This window comes from Pieris brassicae, chromosome 2, assembly GCF_905147105.1.
Source record: "Pieris brassicae chromosome 2, ilPieBrab1.1, whole genome shotgun sequence".
Classification (NCBI taxonomy): domain Eukaryota; kingdom Metazoa; phylum Arthropoda; class Insecta; order Lepidoptera; family Pieridae; genus Pieris; species Pieris brassicae.
In genome coordinates, this window is record NC_059666.1 from 4,216,092 (window position 1) to 4,234,136 (window position 18,045).

General features: G+C 30.9%; 2 protein-coding genes across 3 annotated transcripts; one reads left to right on the top strand and one right to left on the bottom strand.

The window, feature by feature from the left end:
• Positions 1 to 600: 600 nt before the first annotated feature.
• Positions 601 to 3,857, bottom strand: LOC123720487. The gene is made up of 4 exons (XM_045677112.1): positions 3,726 to 3,857; positions 3,252 to 3,507; positions 879 to 1,087; positions 601 to 711 (listed from the first exon to the last, which is right to left on the bottom strand). Exons 1-4 carry the CDS (start codon positions 3,855 to 3,857, stop codon positions 601 to 603), a joined length of 708 nt encoding a protein of 235 aa, XP_045533068.1.
• A 12,811-nt stretch (positions 3,858 to 16,668) lies between these two features.
• On the top strand, positions 16,669 to 18,045 carry LOC123720436. 2 transcript variants are annotated; one of them, XM_045677038.1, is made up of 3 exons: positions 16,669 to 16,814; positions 17,182 to 17,437; positions 17,631 to 18,045. In XM_045677038.1, the coding sequence occupies exons 1-3, from the start codon at positions 16,689 to 16,691 to the stop codon at positions 17,996 to 17,998; spliced, it is 750 nt and encodes a 249-aa protein (XP_045532994.1). In that variant the 5' UTR covers positions 16,669 to 16,688; the 3' UTR covers positions 17,999 to 18,045. The 2 variants fall into 2 exon arrangements, with proteins under 2 accessions (XP_045532994.1, XP_045532995.1); XM_045677039.1 differs by having other exon boundaries at positions 16,728 to 16,804.

The window sequence follows — 18,045 nt, forward strand, 5'->3', positions numbered from 1 at the left end:
TTTACAGGTAATTTGACAGAGCTGTCACATGTGTCACGCGTATTAAAGTTAAAGGTATAGTACCGATAAAGGTTGGTTATAAATGTAATTCTTGAAACTAGCTTTGTATGGTGTTATCGTGAAATATTAAAATAAAACATAACATGTAATATATTTGTTTATTAACAAAAACAATCTTTGAATCTAGCATTAATAAATTAAATGACTGGAAATGCATGATAACAATGACAATGGTGGGCGAAATGTTTATATAAGGGGCATCACCAACGTGCTATATATAGTGAAAATATAACGTAATACGTATATATGTCAAGAGATAAAAAATAGATAAGAAATATTCCAGCAAAGTACATTCTGAGAAGTATACATATCATATAAATACATAAAAGAATCGACTATATAACCGCATACATAATAACGAAATTGCGTATTTACAAAAGCTTTAAAAAGCGGTGACTAGGTAAAGAATAAGATTTAACCTATTTGTACTATATAAAGAACAGGTACATATATAAATACTGGTGACGCTTAGCCTAGTTTATGAATAATTTAAATAAATTAAATAATTTAAATAAATTAATGGATGAGGTTTCTTAGGTATCAGTTAGAGTAGGCATTGTAGGCCATTTCTTGGGCGTCCTGAGATCTTCCCCAACCACCGTGAGGGCTGGCATGGGCGAAGTGCTCCTCATGGTGAGGGTGGGCCACGACCTGTAAAAATCATTTTATTAAAGAAATTTGTGTCAGATTATGCTCGTCAATAAACTGAGGATGTTTATTATAAAACAAAGCTGTAAAAAACGCCTTATGACATGTGAATTGGTTGAATCATACTTTACAAAAAGCATCTAGTAATGAAAAGATAAAATAATTTATACCTCATAACTCTCATGGTGCTCATGTTTTGAAAGAAGTTTCTTCAACAATAGAAGAGCAGATGCCAGGAGGGCAGCCTTGGCAAGCAACAATCCTTTAACAGCTGCAAACGCAATGATTCCAAGGAACAGAGGGATGAGTGACTGGATCTTAAGCTGGAGGAGAGCGAAGATGGGGAGGAGTTGCTTCAACTTCTTCTTCTTTCCACGACCTAGGAATTTAAAAATGTGACTTATACCATTTTTAAGAATACTGTTTTCTTTTTAATTTTTACGGATGAAATGATAATGCGAGGTCAGCCAGTAGTATCATCATTTGATTCGTTCCTAATATTTTAATTCGTAGGAACATATTTTTCTCTTGTTCGAAATGTGAATAATTTGTAAACTGAACTTAGCTGAACTGAATAGAATATATTCAAGCAGTAGAAGTAATAACAGAAAGAAAATTGGAAAGTACCTACAATGAAAATTTTCTTTATAATTCGACATTCAAATAATAGCGAATTCCACTTTCTCTTAAAACCGTAGTTCTAATCTAAATACCGATCAGTAGTGAATTGAATTCCAAGTAGTTAAAACAATGAAAATCATTGAAATTCAAGTTGGCCAGCCGTTTGCATAATAGCTTAGAAAGCTTATTAGTCATTCGATACAACGAGAAAGCTTTGCCAGTTGCATTATATTAATTAAATATGTCATTGCAAATTAACTTTACTCTTGTACGTAACATTAAACATTTTTCATTATTGGATTTAAACCTTCTATTTTCATATACGTGTAAATATGGTACAGTTTACTAACACTCTCATTTATATGTAAAAAACCCTAATTCTCTCTCGTTTGCAAGTATTAATTTAGTTGAAACTGCTTAAATTATAACTACGTAGGAGGCGCAGTCAAATTATATTATAAGTATAATTATATTTTCAAAATATAAAAAATAGGTGTATAATATATCAAGATGTTACATCCGCGAATGGTACCGACTTTTGATTCCCCGAAAAACGGTGAACAGTTACATATCAGAAGGACGTTCTCAGTACTATAAAGATCAGTAAAGTAGACGCAAGAATATCCTTGCCCTATGCAGGCTACTGCACCGATGACTAAATAGTGATATTGAATATGTTAAAATAATTGAAACCCATTAATTGTAATTATATCAATAATTACTATCAGTCTCGTAATGAACTAAACGGGCGATAAAAGCTGGCATAGATAAAGCAACAGCAAAAACTGGACAAAGTCAGCTTTCAACTATAACGAGCCTTATAAGACCCAGAGACCCGTTCCAGCTTTCAAACAACTTACGGAAATACTAAGGATGTAATTTCTAAAACCTACATTCTCATCATTTTAATTAGAACCGACTTTCTATCTTCATACCGGAATTTCGGTGAGAGCGAATTTAATATATGCCTGTTTATGTAATAATTTTCGCATTTTATTGCGTCATTTGTAATTTGAGCGTCTGAGAATTCGGCCGAATTTTTTTACGCCCGCGGCGGCTTTGGGCGTATTCGTGACGTGTTCGTGACAGTTTTTATGCGACTTATCGAATGAGGAAGTTTTTGCGAACTTCCGGTCATTTTTGAATTTAGAATCATATTACAAAAAACTGGGACATTGCTTTTTGCCGTAAGAAATATGCTAGTACGTAATTCGAACGTAACCAAAAGTTAGTTTAGACGAAGTTTAATAGAAAAATCGTAACCCTCGAAGTGGAAATTTTGCAATTTTCTCTATATAGCTAAGACACTCAGCGCGAAACCATTGTATCAATGGAAGTTGAACTAATAATACCACTTAGGCCTTAATTTAAACAACAGCTATAATAAACAAACAAGTCCATCCACCTTATACAATGAATTTTGACTCAGAAGTATTAGCATAAACTATTTTCATATTAAGCTGTGAATTATACTCATTATTATAGCTTTCACACTTTCTGCTTAATAAATTAAGTGTAAATCTCCGCGAGCAATTAATTTGAATCTTAATTACCCAGTTTGAATTACTGGGACGTTTGAATTACGGAATACCTCGACGATAAACAAACAAATTTAATAGTGAAATATTACTTAATATTAATATTCAAATGGTATAAACATATCATTTGATTATTAAAAACTTTTTTTAGTGAATCTAAAACATATTTAATGACGATACTTAAGCACAGTTTTCTCGCGTTTCCTTCCTTTAGCAATAACAAGATCTATATTTGTGCATACTAAAGATATATTTCTTTGATTTTAAGATAAATTAGCGAATTACATGAAATAAGATTATACCTTATTCAAAATAATATTTAAATGATTTTAATTGTTGTGAAAGTGAATATAACTTTCAAATAATAACATTTGTGTTACTGACCTTCCTCAAGAGATCTCTTGACGTCATCAACTGTTCCTTTCGGCACTCGTAGCTGGATTACGTGGTTCTCCAAGAACTCGGCAGCAGCATCGAGTAATCTCGATTCTACCTGGTCTTCTCTTGCCCTAGGCTCTTCAGATAGGGGCTCGAAAGATCTGGCGCCTCGTGATGACCCAGTACCAATGAGAGTCACGCCATCGGTGATGCTAATTTCGCGTGCTGATGCCAGATTCTCTGCGTATTTCAAAGCCTTTTCCTGTGGGAATTTTATAATGGTTAAATATGTGTTTGATACTCTTTTAAGTAAAATACACGTACAAAGGTTTGTTTTATTTTAAATTTCGTGTCAGAACGATGTATTTTTAATTTAAAATACTTATGAATTTATAAAGCTCCAAATTAAATAAAATTCCCTATAATTAAACAGAGTAGCAAAAGCGTTCTCATTTTAAATTTATCACAAACACTACACACCTTTAAACACAAGGATACATCTTTTTCCGCGCAACTTTTGACAACCCCAACAACTGATCCCATGACTTCATCTTCGGTCGTGGGTTTCGCAGCTACCACCGCCACACAGACCAACAGTACTAAGACCTTCATGGTGGTACGATGGTGAGTATAATGCACAGGAGTGTGGTAAAGCGGTTTTATTTAACGCCCCCCACTGGGCCGGTGGTAACAAAATTGCTAGTCGCGTACCGATGTAGAGTTATGAACGCATAGACTCATCGTCTGCTACAAAACTTAAATAATATTCAATTATTCATTAATCATACGATGTTACATTTTATGAAATACAATTAATGTATTATGTAGTACAGAAATACTATATAATAATTTTACCCATATGTCAAAAACCATGATAAAGTGTTTAAATTTAAAATTAACTGAGTATTAAATTCCTAAAAGCTTGAAAAGTTTGGAACAGAAGTAGAATGTACCTTTTTTGGCTGGAAAACAAAGGTAAATGCTTCTCTGTAATATGACTACTAATTTACAAATGGCTTCTTCCCAAAATAAATATTTGAAATTGTGTGTGATAATTAGATTTTTGTGGTCGTTGTGTGATCAAAATTTCATAGTACACATATCTATACCATACTTAGTTCTATGGGTATATCTATCAAGTTCTCGTATGCACTGCGCAGGCGATCGTGAATCCGTGAATCATGTATTAAAACTGTAAAATTAACATTTTATTGGGTGGTTTCTAATATTATATAAGTGTGCGTGTGAGAAATAAGTATCAAAATTTTTGACTATGTAATTGATATAAATCGCGTGTCTCGCATCCTTTTGATCGAAACCAATTAGACAATATTACAATGTTACTTTCGTTAGATCAAATTAAAGATGGTTTAATTTGAGATTATTAGAACGTGTATAGGCAACGTATAAACAAACTGTAGAATTTATAGAACTTTATTATTGAAAATATAACTTCATTTGTGTAATTTGTATGTTGTAATTTAACCTAGACATGACATACAGTATTTAGCTCATAAGCTATCATAAAGCTATTAGATATTCCGCGTAGTTTCGCATGAGAAATAGTATATTATGTCAGGTGAATATAATTTTTGGATGTTGGAAAAAGGCGGCAGTTATAACTGTCATCGGACAGTAGTGATTTTTATTTGCATGATATAATGTTATCTACCTAGTTTTAAATACATTTTACTTAAAAATATCGATGACCTAGTTCATCTATCAGGACACCTATAATAGCCGATGTTGCTTAACAAATATTTGATATAAAAAACCTGTTATCTATATTTTAGAAAATCTGCAAATGGTTTGCGTTAATGCAAAATAAATTATGATTAACATTAAAAGCTTTTTTTTATCTTTGAATTATAATTTAAGATTCTTTACTTTTACTTTTTAGTATTTTATTCACGTTACGCACAAATTTTCGCGAGTTAATTACAGGTAATTATAGTAATTAAAAGGATGGTTCCACCTGAGATATTTCATACATATTGTTACTGAAGCATAAAAATATATATATATATGTAATTGTTTTTTGTATATTTAGATGCGATTATAAAACTAAATCTACTCATTCGTCCCACAGACAACGATGTATATCTAAGGGATATAATATATAAGGGAGTATTCTTTTTGGAGGGCGTATAAATAGAGACATATAATTATTACGTTTACATTTATCTCATTAAAATTTTATGCGACCATTCGTCGACGTTTATTTATGTTACCAGATGAATGTTTGTAAATTTTCAAGCAGAAAAAGTTTATTACATAATAAAAACACGTTTTTTCTTCTAGACAGCATGACGGCGTATATTGGGTAAAAGTAATGATTCGTACGTATTGGAGTGAATGGTGAACTTCAACCAAACTTAAGTATTTTCCTTAATCATGAATATATAATAAGAGAGCTCGCTAAAAATACTGGCCACTATACCAATTAAGACGAAATTTATTTATTAAGAATACTAAGTGCCGACAAAACCAGTATGTTTATGATTCTTATTATTTGTATGTTCCTTGATTACGCAATGACGTCTCTATATTGATAAACCATAATTTTAAGGGCACAGTGGCCATGATCTACATCATTCCATTAGATCCAATGATCAAGATCTGTTTTGATCTACAAAATAAATTGAAGAAATGCTTATATTTTTTATAATCAAAATTTTACAATAATGTATTTTATGTGTCGTTTTAAAAAGCTGACAAAATTTTTAACTTTCTTTAAATGTGATCTTACAAGGCTTTACGTTTCAATAAGAACTAACTTTAGAACGAAGAGATTTTAGAGAGAGGGTGAAAGTTTTATTTAGGATAAACGAAAACTCCAGGGGCTATAGAAATTTGGGAGACATCACGCCATTATCATTTAAAATCGGATGGATAAAAATGTCGAAGTGTATTGCCGGAAAAGTGAGTTGTGCTAAATAGCCGGCCCAGTTTTCCCTCGCGGGACGAAGGAGGCATACATATCATGGTCATATTGACCCACAGCCGTGACCACAAACGCTATTGGCTTTTAATGCAAAATCGCTATGAAAGTGAAGATTAAAGTCACGTGTGCATGAATTATATAAATACTACGAGTAGATTTTAACCAACTACTGTGGAATTTTCGATATTTGTGATATTTTAAAACACGCAATTTTCCTTTAAATAATATTATCGATAAGGCCTCCCGTTGCCTAATTACTTTTGTAATTATATGTATTTTTTTGTAAAAGGTAACGAAGTGTAAAAAATAAATTATTTATTCTTATTTTAAATATTAATTTAGTACATAAGCCGTACCTCTTTAATATACATTTAACACGAAATACGGAGTACACGAAATGCTTTCGTGATTAAATATATACATTAAAAAAGTAAACGAAAATCTTTTTTTTAGCAAAATTAATGCAAGGGTTTACGTTATGTTAATTTACAAATTAAAGTAATTTAATTTGTTTAAGTCAACTTAACTCGGTATAAAAACGATATGCAAACTTAATTTATTCAAATAAGCTCCTAGTTGGCAGCCATCCAAATTTGTTCCACCGTAAACATAATGTTATGTCAGAGTGAATGAACGACCGGAATGAATGAATTCACGATTATCTTATAAGCTTACGCAATTGTTGGTAACGATTTTTTGCACTTGTTACGTCAATATCCGTCTCATTGGTACTTGTTTTATGATAAAGAAATTAATTTTAAAATCTCTTAAATTTTTGCATTACAATTTTTTTATCAATTATATATATTTTATTAGCTCCCCGTGCACATTTATTTAGACAAAAATAATTTAGATTAGTTGCCTTTTAAGCATACCATTGATAATTGGGGTCAAGTTTTGACTCTTGTGAGAATGTGCATCTTATTCCTTTTTTTGTTTGTCGTATGGCTAAGAAATATCATAAAAACGTGTATTTATTTATTTTTAATACCACTTCACTCCAATACAATATAAGAATTATTTTATTTATTATTAGTTATTAAGACAAAACTAAACAGGAATAAAAAATAATAAAAAACTTAAAAGAAACTAAATCTAAAAAAAGGAAAAATAAGAAGTAAAGTCTATCTATCTAAGACCCAAAATCTACACTGTTATTGAATATAGATGACTGCCTTCTTCTAGATGAAATCTTTGCTGGACATTTACTTACCTAAAACAAAATAATGAAAAAGATACTAAAACAGACGAAGATAGTGTTACTGTATGAATATTAGGTTACATTATTATGAATTGAACCTACTCATTTATTTACTAAGTAATTATTGTTTTTTGTTATTTAATTTTTACCATTTTTTCTTTATCTTCCAATCAAATTTAACATAAATACAACTAGAAATCATATTAATTTGTTACAATAGGAAATAGAAAATACAACATAATTTGTAAGAAAATGTAATTTAAATTGTTTACAAAAGAAAATAAATTTAATACAATAATTTCATTCAATCAAGCCAATTTCGTTCGGTAATGTGAACTACAAACAATGCTTAGTTGTGTGAAGTTCACATGATTTTTTATTGTTATAAGTCACTCACTTTCGTACATCGTTTTCTCATAAACGAACGACAGAACGAAATTGACAAATTAGTATTAACTACACAACAAGCGAACACATAGTTCATTGTCTATTTTGACAACTACAATTTTTGTTTACATAAAACTTTTATTAAAATTATTTATTTGTACTGAAACTTAGCCAAATTATGAGTCTGAACATTCTGAATCGATGTATCTATAAGGTAATTTCAGGAGTTCAAGACAACATAGTAGAAGGTGAATCCAAATCCAATGCTTGAATGATTAAAGTTGCTTTTAATTCTATATTAAAACTAACAAATATATAACTTTTTGCATCAGAGGAAGTTAACGAATTTTTTTTTACTTGGGCTTGTGGAAATCGTCACATTATAAACATTTTTCGTCATCCTTGAATTATTTCCTTCAAAATAAAAAATAAAACAGTCACGCTCGAGAATATCGAGATGACTATTTTTTTACAACTTTGCAGCCCTCCCCTTTCTTTAGGTCACTAGTGAAAAATACACTTTTTAGCATGAAATTAACATGAATTTGGCGGAGGTACTTCACTGGCTGTAAGGTATCCTGTATCTGTCACGCTGTATTAAATCCCGAAAGCTCCTCTTGGGCTGCTATTATTTGTTCCTATACTTGAAAATAATCGGCTTTGTTATACACTTTCTATATACGTCTAATAAGTCACATCCTTAATCTAAATAATGTGTGGTATTGTCCAAACTCTTGTTGCTTGCGAGTTGCGAGTTGAGAGAGTTGCGAGGGATAAGGATATAGTGTTTTCAGCTCAGATATAATAAAAATCCAAACAGTGTTAATAATATGTTAGATTATTGTATTTATATATGTCATTTATTGCTGTTGTTTCCGTGTTTTCTATTTTATATTGTATTGTACTGTCAGTGCGAAAAAATAAATAATTTATAAATGTTTTTATGTAAAAATATTTTATAGCAGAAAAAAAGATTCTATAACCCTTAGTAATGTGGAATTAACAAGACATAGTTACAACTATTAAGTATTACATACTACGACAATATTCGGTAAATTGTCTTCGAAATGTTATTTGTTTAAAAACTAAATCTCCATTTGTTTTACGTTTTATATTTACATAATTAATAAAGTAAATGTTGTTTTTTAAATAAAATGTACATAATATGCCTCTTTCTTGCTTCCTCAATCAATTATGTTCTGCCGTCAAGGCACACACTACAAGCTGTACTGTAGCGTAAATTACATCAATAGTACATTTAAATACAATTTAAAGTAATGCCCCATTCGTTAACTAATTTAAGAAACAGGACGATAAGAGAATTGAAATAATCTACAAGTTTCAACCCGCAGCTTCTCTTATGACCTCTTATACAAAAATCGTTATATTTCTCTAAATTTAAATGAACTGTCCGTGAAGACCTTTTTCCGGAATCCCACGATCTATTTCAGAAGCCGTACAAAAATCTATTATCGCTTAAACATTCATAAGACATACAGCAGCCAGAGGACTTCATGATTTAATATGAATGAGGGTGGTAAACTTAATTATTTTGTTAAGTATCCGTGAACCTTTAAATTTCGATGCTACCGCAAGGTATTTAACGCCTTTATAAATAATAATAGCAAAAGATTGCTGCGCATACTTTGCCTAGCATTGCACAAAAATCTGTCTAATTGTACATGTAATGAAGTGAAGTGACTAGATTTTCTAACCAACGATAAAAGCCTAATTTTACATAATTTGACAAAATTGTATATATGTGATGAAATGAGATGAATTAGTGCTTTTATTACTGGTGTAATTTAACTTATTTATATTTTATGAACAAGAATAGACCTCATAAAACCTCAATTAGTCCGTTTTAATAATTAACATAATTAATGTTTATTCGTAAACCTATTATAGTCATATTAAAAAATCTGATATAAGCAAAGAGGCTGATTGCAGATAGGTAAAAAATAGTTAACTTAGTTTACGAACTTAAAACGTAAAGCAATAAGACTGACATAGTTACCATTGTTATCACACCATGACCATTAATAAGGTTCATATCTATTTATGACTATTACACATTTTATTGGACCGTAATGTTTACTAGCAGAATTGTTCAGGGTAAAATATTCATCGACGCTATAAAAGATAAAGCCTCTTTTTTGGTTAGTTTTATAAATTCTTTCTTATTAATATTGAATATTGTATTATTCGAAAAAAATGATTTTTATTATAAAATATAAAAACGCAGTATTCATATTATTTAAGTTTCATACGATTATTTTGAAGTATTTGGAAACATTTTTAAGAAATATCACGCTGCTGAAACATTTATACTGTCAAAGCAATTTGTTTTAAATTATTCTATACAAATAGAATTTTGATATATTTTATATGATAAGTTTCTGAAAAGCCTTTAATAGCCTTTTTTTACGTAGGTAGTAAGAGAAAAAAATACTTGATTTTGAAATATCTTGCCTTGCTTGACTTTAATTAAATAAAATGTGTAAACAAAAAGCCTTCATTTTTGTTAAAAATAATCTCATACGTCTACGTAGTAAGTGCTTGTGGGTCGTGAGTGCTTCTATCGAGCGAGATTAGGATTCAGTTCTTACGTAATCGATTAACATTTCGCCAGGAATAGAACTATTGGATAGCTATGTGCGTTAACCATTAAGTGTCAACCGAGGTAATGTATTGTAAGGTTAGTTAGTGAAAGCATGTCATAATCATTATTTTTAAATAAATTTTCTAATTAGTACTAGCAACCCTGAAAGACGTTGTCCTGTACACACGTCTTAATTACAATACTTTATTTTTAATGAATAGTACTTTTTTACTGGTGTTAAAACATAGCTTATTTATTCTTAAACCCGTGAGCCGTAACCATACCGTAAATAAAATTTACGTAAAAATCTTAAAATTTCGCACAAAAATTAGTCGAAAGTAAACATGGAGGCTGGAAAACGAAAGCGGTCTGCGATCTATGTCGGCATGTCGTGATTACGATGAGTCTTCAAATTTAAAACATTATGTCGTATTCGTGATTTACACTACACGATTTTGTTGTATCGTATACTACGTATACGTCATACTTTCATCACTGTTTTTATTGATTTGAAAGGTACGCAAGGTTCGTTTTACACTCGGCCATCAACTCACCAAGTTAACATCTAACATCTAGGATTTTGTTCCCTTTGTAGTAAAGACTCTTGGGACGTGTGTTCAACATCAAGTTACAAATAAACCGGGACTAATTAATGATTAAAGTTGGCAATAGTACTACTAGAGTTTAGTTTTTTTTAGTTATTATTCATGTTATTTGTCCATTTTTAATTATTATTATTACTATATAGGTTAGGAATATTGTAAATACTCTATAATTTACTTTCGTTAATTACGGATAGGATGAATTTATCATATTGAAAAATATATCTTTTGATATTTTAAATTGATTTAAAAGCGTAAAGTCTTATCTTCATTAACGTAAATTAAAGATATTTTGTTAGGCAATCCATTTGTGATGTTTTAATGTACCTATAATGTAGCATTTTTTTTCTTTGAGTAGAACTACGGTATTTTTATACACAGAGGGCAGGCGGTCCGGCGGCTCACCAGAAGTGATAGACATAGACAAGCTTTCAAGTGGCAGCCGGCCTTTTAATGCTGAATTGCAAAATGTATTTATTTATTTATATGATATGTAACGTATTCAGTTGATCGTCTTTTGTTAACTTTGCTTTGCGGTACTATTTTTGTTGCCTTTATATAAATTAGCGCCGTATTGTATGATAAATATAAACTTACTCAATATTTGAACACCTGGGTGTGGACGGAATAAATTAATGGATTAAAAAAATCTTTAAAAGGAAAATAAATATGTACAAATAAAAGCCAACCGTTGTATAATGTAAAGGCACTCATGCAAGCTTTCCTTATCGACTATTAAACATCTCGTTTTCAACAAAATGTGCGTATTTCAAGCAACACCTCATGTGGACTTTCCTTTTAAGTTGTAAAACTATTAATTGATATAATCTATGGTTAATTGGTGTTCCACCATAAGGCTTCGCCTACATTGAAGACTTAACATTTATCTGTAACAATTAAATGCAATATAATTACCAGTTACAAGGGTCAATAAAATTCTAAATTTAAATTTACTGCTGTACTCACATCAATGCCAATACTAGTTATTTTTAATCGCCCAGCTGCTTGTAAACTGAACTATTACACCAAATATTCTTCTTTCACCGAATCTATGTACTCTCTTAATATTCTGGACTAGTGAGACATCCCTCATAGGTGTGTGAGACATCTAAATAAAAAGGGGAGTTGGATAAAAGCAAAACGATATTTCTCAAATATATGGCAAGTTTTAAAAGAGTCTACTGAGTTTAAGTTTGGGAAGCATTATTACCGTCGCAACTTATATATATCATCTAAAAAAAGATCAATGCTGCTGCAACCTTTTTATATCTGGGCCTCAGATTTCGGTATCTGTTTCATGATCACTTGTTAATCTAATAGGCTTTTTGGGTCTAAGACAAGCCGGTTTCCTCTCAATGTTTTCCTTCACCGTTCGGACGAACGATAAATGCGCACATAGAAAGAAATTCCATTGGTGCACAGCCGAAGATCGAACCTACGACCTCAGGGATGACAGTCGCAAGTTGAAGCCACTAGGTTGACACTGCTCACATACTATGTAAAACCTATATACAAAAGGGAAAGTTACGTATCTGTTTGATACTTGAATCGGTGAATAAAAAAATCAAGTGTTATTGAAATGCATGGATTATACAAAGATATGATTGTTACATTTACTCCTAGAACAGACAACATACTTCTTTAAAAATATTATACAAATTAACAATATTTAAAATGTTCTTAACCTACAAATTAAAAATTATTAAAAAGAAAATGAAAACAAATTTAAAAAAATTGGTCCCTGTCGCAGTTTACCTTTAACGTTTGAAGCAATTATATATATTCTTATTATTTACTTCTTTAATGTAGTCATTTTCCTTTATAAGTCGTGAAATACATACATTAATCAATCATCGTGTAAGTATACATTATTGTATTCAGTAACATTTGCTTGTTGTGTCAAATTTACATATTCTTTTATCCTCTGTTACGAACCATTTATTATTTTACTTTTACACTTTCACTGCCGTATATAGAATGTAAAGAAACTCATTCTAAAGTTAATGTTTTGTATTTTATAAATATGTAGTGAGTAATGTAAATTGCTTTGATAGAATCTAGATTGAAAGGAAATCCTTAATAGAATAAACAATCCTACAGCTTAACAGTTGGTAACGGGAGTATCAAGGCGAAAGTTCAGATTTCAATTCCCGATTATGTAATAATTATATAAGTCAAAAGGTGTGATTATAAAATTTTCAATAAAACAGACGTAAAAATGTGACTTCATGTATTAGTTAAATTTATATGAAACTATAACTAATGGAGGTACAATATTTTATGTCTAAAGTTCAGTATCTGTATCTGTTTCGTAATCATTTGTTTTTTCTTGTCTCCGTCGAATTTATGGGTCTAAGGCTTTCCTTCATCGTACCAACGAGCGAGTGTTAAATTCTACAACAGAAAGTAAATTCACTACCGGGGTTCGATGGTTCAGCGTGTGAAGAATCAGGGAGGCTCATCCCGTAAGAATCACACGCTGAAGCCATAAGACCAACTACTCTTGCCTATTATTAACAACTTCGTTATGAAGTCGCGGCAACAAAGTCTTTTTATTAACAGGAAGATGATCTACCTTTATCTATCGATCTATCTATATTTGAGATACTATCTTATATGCGCTATATAGTCCAGAATTATGTAAAAGTAAACCTGGATTAATAAATGGAGGAATCATTATAATATCGTCAGGATATGTATGATGGGAAGTGTAACAGTTCAAATGAAAGTAGAATAAACGCTGGGAGCATGCTCCGGAGCTTAAGGTTTCTATAAATTGCTATAATAAGCCTTATCATTCGAAATAATATCATTACTGTGAGGTTAACAACACTTCCTTATTATTCATATATTCGAACCTTATTTTATCAGAGTTTAACGTAATTATTCTGTATCGAAAAATACTAAAAGTACTTAATCAAATTTATTTATAAAATTCATTTTTATTAGATATATAGATACCATTTTTTTGACAGCCAAAGACATAATAATTATGTGAATTATATCGGTCAATGTATGTATGAAAAAATATATGCGTCCATTGAAAACTGTTATATAATTAAATAAGTCGTTGCAAATAAATCAAATCAAAGAGTGTTTCAAACTCGACAAATTTTCCATTTTGATTCGGCATTTAAAAAGTTTACTAAACTGTATGTTTGGGATTGATGTTTATGTGTAATAAATTATCTACGGGAAACGGTGACCTTCAAACTATAGATTTCACTTTAAAGTAGTATATCTGGTTTTTGCTGTCTAAATATGTCTTCACAGTTAAATTATTGTCGTTGGTTATGATAATTACTATTAACAACAATTTAAATATATGAAATATATTCATTAAAATGTTAACCTTTATTTTATCAACTTACTTATTATAGTAAGTTAAGTTACTTATTATATTTTGAAGAGTGACGAATAGACATGTATATTGTTTCGCGATTTTGCTGTTACATTGTAAAAAGGTTATTATAGCCTAGTTTACAAATGTAGACTTATAAATGATGTAAAGTGTAAAATAGTAAATAATCCTACCTAGATAAATAATTAGTTAAGAACAAATTTCGTACTTCAATCATAATTTTTTTTTAATTTTTTCATTGAACTTGAAGTTCAGCGTCGTTATTTTTAACGTCAACTTAATATTCACTTATTTCATTATAACGATCTCGTTTACGCATGAGTTACTTGTTTTATATACTATTGAGATACAATTTCAAATATACATTTGGTCCCTAATTTCAAAACGTAAGAAAGCCTCAAACAGCAATGTATTTTGTACCAGCTGATATTTATGAATAAAGTTTTAGTATATTTATTTGTAACTTATTTTTGAAGAAAATAGATCGTACGTGACTCGTATTCCAATTCGAATTCCAACCGCGACACCAATTCTTTATTTACACTTCGTAACCATAAACATGAATATATAAAACACGTTACATAAATTAGAAACAGGGGTGGCCTAGCTCACAAACGATTTGTTCCAGACAAACCTAATAAAACAAAATATTAACGTAAAAAAATTGAGAAGAAGTACCAGAGTTCGAAATTTAATGTATAATATAAAATTATACTAATAACAATAATACATAAAATTAAAATAACCAAAACAGACCCAACTGACCTTTTTCTGTTATTTGAAAACGTTATTATTTAATAAAATATAAATCAATGGCGCTATAACCTTTTTAGGTCTGGGTCTCAGATTTCTGTATCTGTTTCATTATCACTTAAAAATCGAATAGGCAAATAGGTGATCAGCCATCTAGATAGATGGCTAGGCACAGGCTATGGCAGGTACAGATGTACCTGACGCATGCCGTCGACTTTTTGAGTCTAATGCAAGGCTAGTTTCCTCACGATGTTTTCCTTCACCGTTAAAGCTAATGTTAAATACGCAAATAGAAAGATAATCCATTGGTGCACAGGCGGGGATTGAACCTACGACCTCAGGGATGAGAGTCGCACGTTGAAGCCAATAGGCCAACACTGCTCTATTATTTAATACTTGAAAGTGTAAATACAATAAATATTTCCTTGCAAAATGAAAAATAATGTGAACATAAGTTTCTTATATTCTCAAGAGCGTTAATTGATTAAACAAGAAAGTGTTGTAAAAATTTTAAACCGAGAAAGGCTAATCACAAATAATTATAACGCATTTTAACTATACATTACTTGCGCATACAATTACATATTTATTTGAGCTTTTCAGAAGCTAACTAAAGAAGCAAGAGCTGTTTCAATTTCATAACATTACCCAAATAGCAACATTTATTGTCAAAGATGTACTATTAAGTGCACATCCAATCACTTGATCAAAAATTCCAATTTAATAACTCTGTTAGCTGTAATAAGAATACCTCTAAGATATTTCTTTCATTGAAAACAGTTTTAATAGAATTACAATAACTAATACAAGGTATGACAAATTTTTTTTCGTTTGTCTTCCACCTGAAAGACTGTACAATAAACTTCCATTTCAAGATCAAATTATAAATATCGCTTTATCTCATTTAAAGAAGTCAGTACAAACCAATAAAACTTAACATAAGTATGTTTGTTGGATTAGAATAAAAACCAAAATTATTATTAATGTAACTATGATCTTTAAATATTTTGTACCATAAAACCACAAGCCTTAATTTTTTTATGACAGACCACGGGAAACTTAAATGCATTTTAAACTTCTTCATTTTTATAATTTAATTAATCACAATGATACAAAAACATTTTACTTAATCATAGACTTCATTTATTTAAATTAGCAATCAATTCGTAATTGAAAACAAAAGAACTAAAACTCCCATTATATCACACCTCAATTCCTTATAAAATTATCGATTATTTCAATATTAAGTAATAATTAATTGAATATTATAAAACACGAAACTAATCACGCCATTAATTATATTAATATTCAATCCGTGTACTCAAATGTTTATTTAAATGAAAGTATAGGAGAAAAATTTCGGAACTTACGAAACAGTGACCCACGCCTTTTGATAATAACCAATATGTACAAAGCAAACTCATTTGCATACCCATTAGGGTCCGAACTAAATCGAAAAACTTAACCTAGAGAGGAAAGAAAATAGATAACGCTCGGTGGGGTGGGAGTACAATAAAACTGTATGCGGCCATCGACAGCGAACCAAACATATCTCAACATCTCTTGAGAAAATTAATCCGGATTTTAAAAAATATGAAATTCTCTTTAGTACTTCTTGCCGTAGTGGCGTTAGTTAGTGGAGATGAAAGTGATAATACGATGGAGACAGCCATCAACTTTATCAAGGACTGCAAAGGCGATTACTTCCTGTGTGTTAAGGTCAATATTTCATATTATAGTGAAAGTGATTAGTGAAACGTGTTTATAGTGACCGCGTTAATCAGGCTATAATATTTATAATATATAGGCTTCATTGATTGTGACACAGTGGTTTAGAATACGTGACTTTCTGATATAAAAATCCATTAATTTATTTGTAGTAGTTGTATAATATTTGACGTCTTTTGCATATCATTCATTATTTTCTTAATTTGTTTAATCATCCTGTTAATATGGACGAGTTAATATAAATATCATCTAGTATTTATACCGTGTACTTTACGTAATAGATAAATAAAATATGATATTTAAACACATAGGTTTCGAACGTGTATATATGTATATTAATCATATATTTATTTAACAGGAAAAAATGCTGAGAATTGTGGACAACGTGAGAGCTTCGCGGTCTATTTCCATTGTTGATGGAATTGTATTAAAGGGGGAACCTGCTATGAGGTCAGCCAAACAATTGGAACCTCTGCCAATTGACCCTATTGCCAGAGACACAGAAGTCAATTATAGGCTCTTAGATGGAGTAGTCAACCTATTTGAAACTCATGCCCTTGAGGTCAAAATGAACGAGGCTGATAAAGAATCATTCAAACGTTCTTTAGAAGAAGGTATGTTCAAAAACAATATTCGTTTACAAGTTTAGCTTAAATATCAAGACTGTTATATTTGTGTTAATAACTTGAACCGAGCTACCCATAGCGTTTGGTACGTCTTTGTCATTGATGTTGTATTACTTGGTATTTGAGAAATATCTTAGCCGAAATTCACCAGAATTATTTAATGTACATTTTTCTTATACAGGTCGTGGTAAGAAAAAAGGAGGCAGTGGAATAGGCGGTATCATCGGACTCCTTGGGGCTAAACTTCTACTCGGAAAACTCTTCATCGTCAAGCTAATAGCTATCAAAGCTCTGGCCACCGCTAAAATCGCATTAGTCCTTGCCGTAGTACTTTTCGTAGCCTACTGCTTCAAACAGGACCACACTAAGACGACCTATGAAGTGGTGCCACACGCGCATCACCATGAGTCCCATCACCCAGTCCACGTTGAACACGTTGCCCATGACCTGGGGGGACATGGTCAAGGCTACTCAAGCTACGGTTCCGACTGGAGCAAGAACATCGATGACGGCCAGAACCTAGCCTACTCGGCATACTCACCTCACTAAATTGATATTGTTAAACAAAGGCCAAATGGTTCTAACCTCTGTTGTAC

Excerpts from the sequence above, each read along its gene's own strand:
- LOC123720436 (XM_045677038.1), top strand. The coding sequence starts at position 16,689 with ATGAAATTCTCTTTAGTACTTCTTGCCGTAGTGGCGTTAGTTAGTGGA. Across the intron at positions 16,815-17,181 it reads ATTACTTCCTGTGTGTTAAG|GAAAAAATGCTGAGAATTGT; the intron begins GTCAATATTTCA and ends TTTATTTAACAG. Across the intron at positions 17,438-17,630 it reads CAAACGTTCTTTAGAAGAAG|GTCGTGGTAAGAAAAAAGGA; the intron begins GTATGTTCAAAA and ends TTTCTTATACAG.
- LOC123720487 (XM_045677112.1), bottom strand. The coding sequence starts at position 3,857 with ATGAAGGTCTTAGTACTGTTGGTCTGTGTGGCGGTGGTAGCTGCGAAA. Across the intron at positions 3,508-3,725 it reads ATGTATCCTTGTGTTTAAAG|GAAAAGGCTTTGAAATACGC; the intron begins GTGTGTAGTGTT and ends AAATTCCCACAG. Across the intron at positions 712-878 it reads AGCACCATGAGAGTTATGAG|GTCGTGGCCCACCCTCACCA; the intron begins GTATAAATTATT and ends TGATTTTTACAG.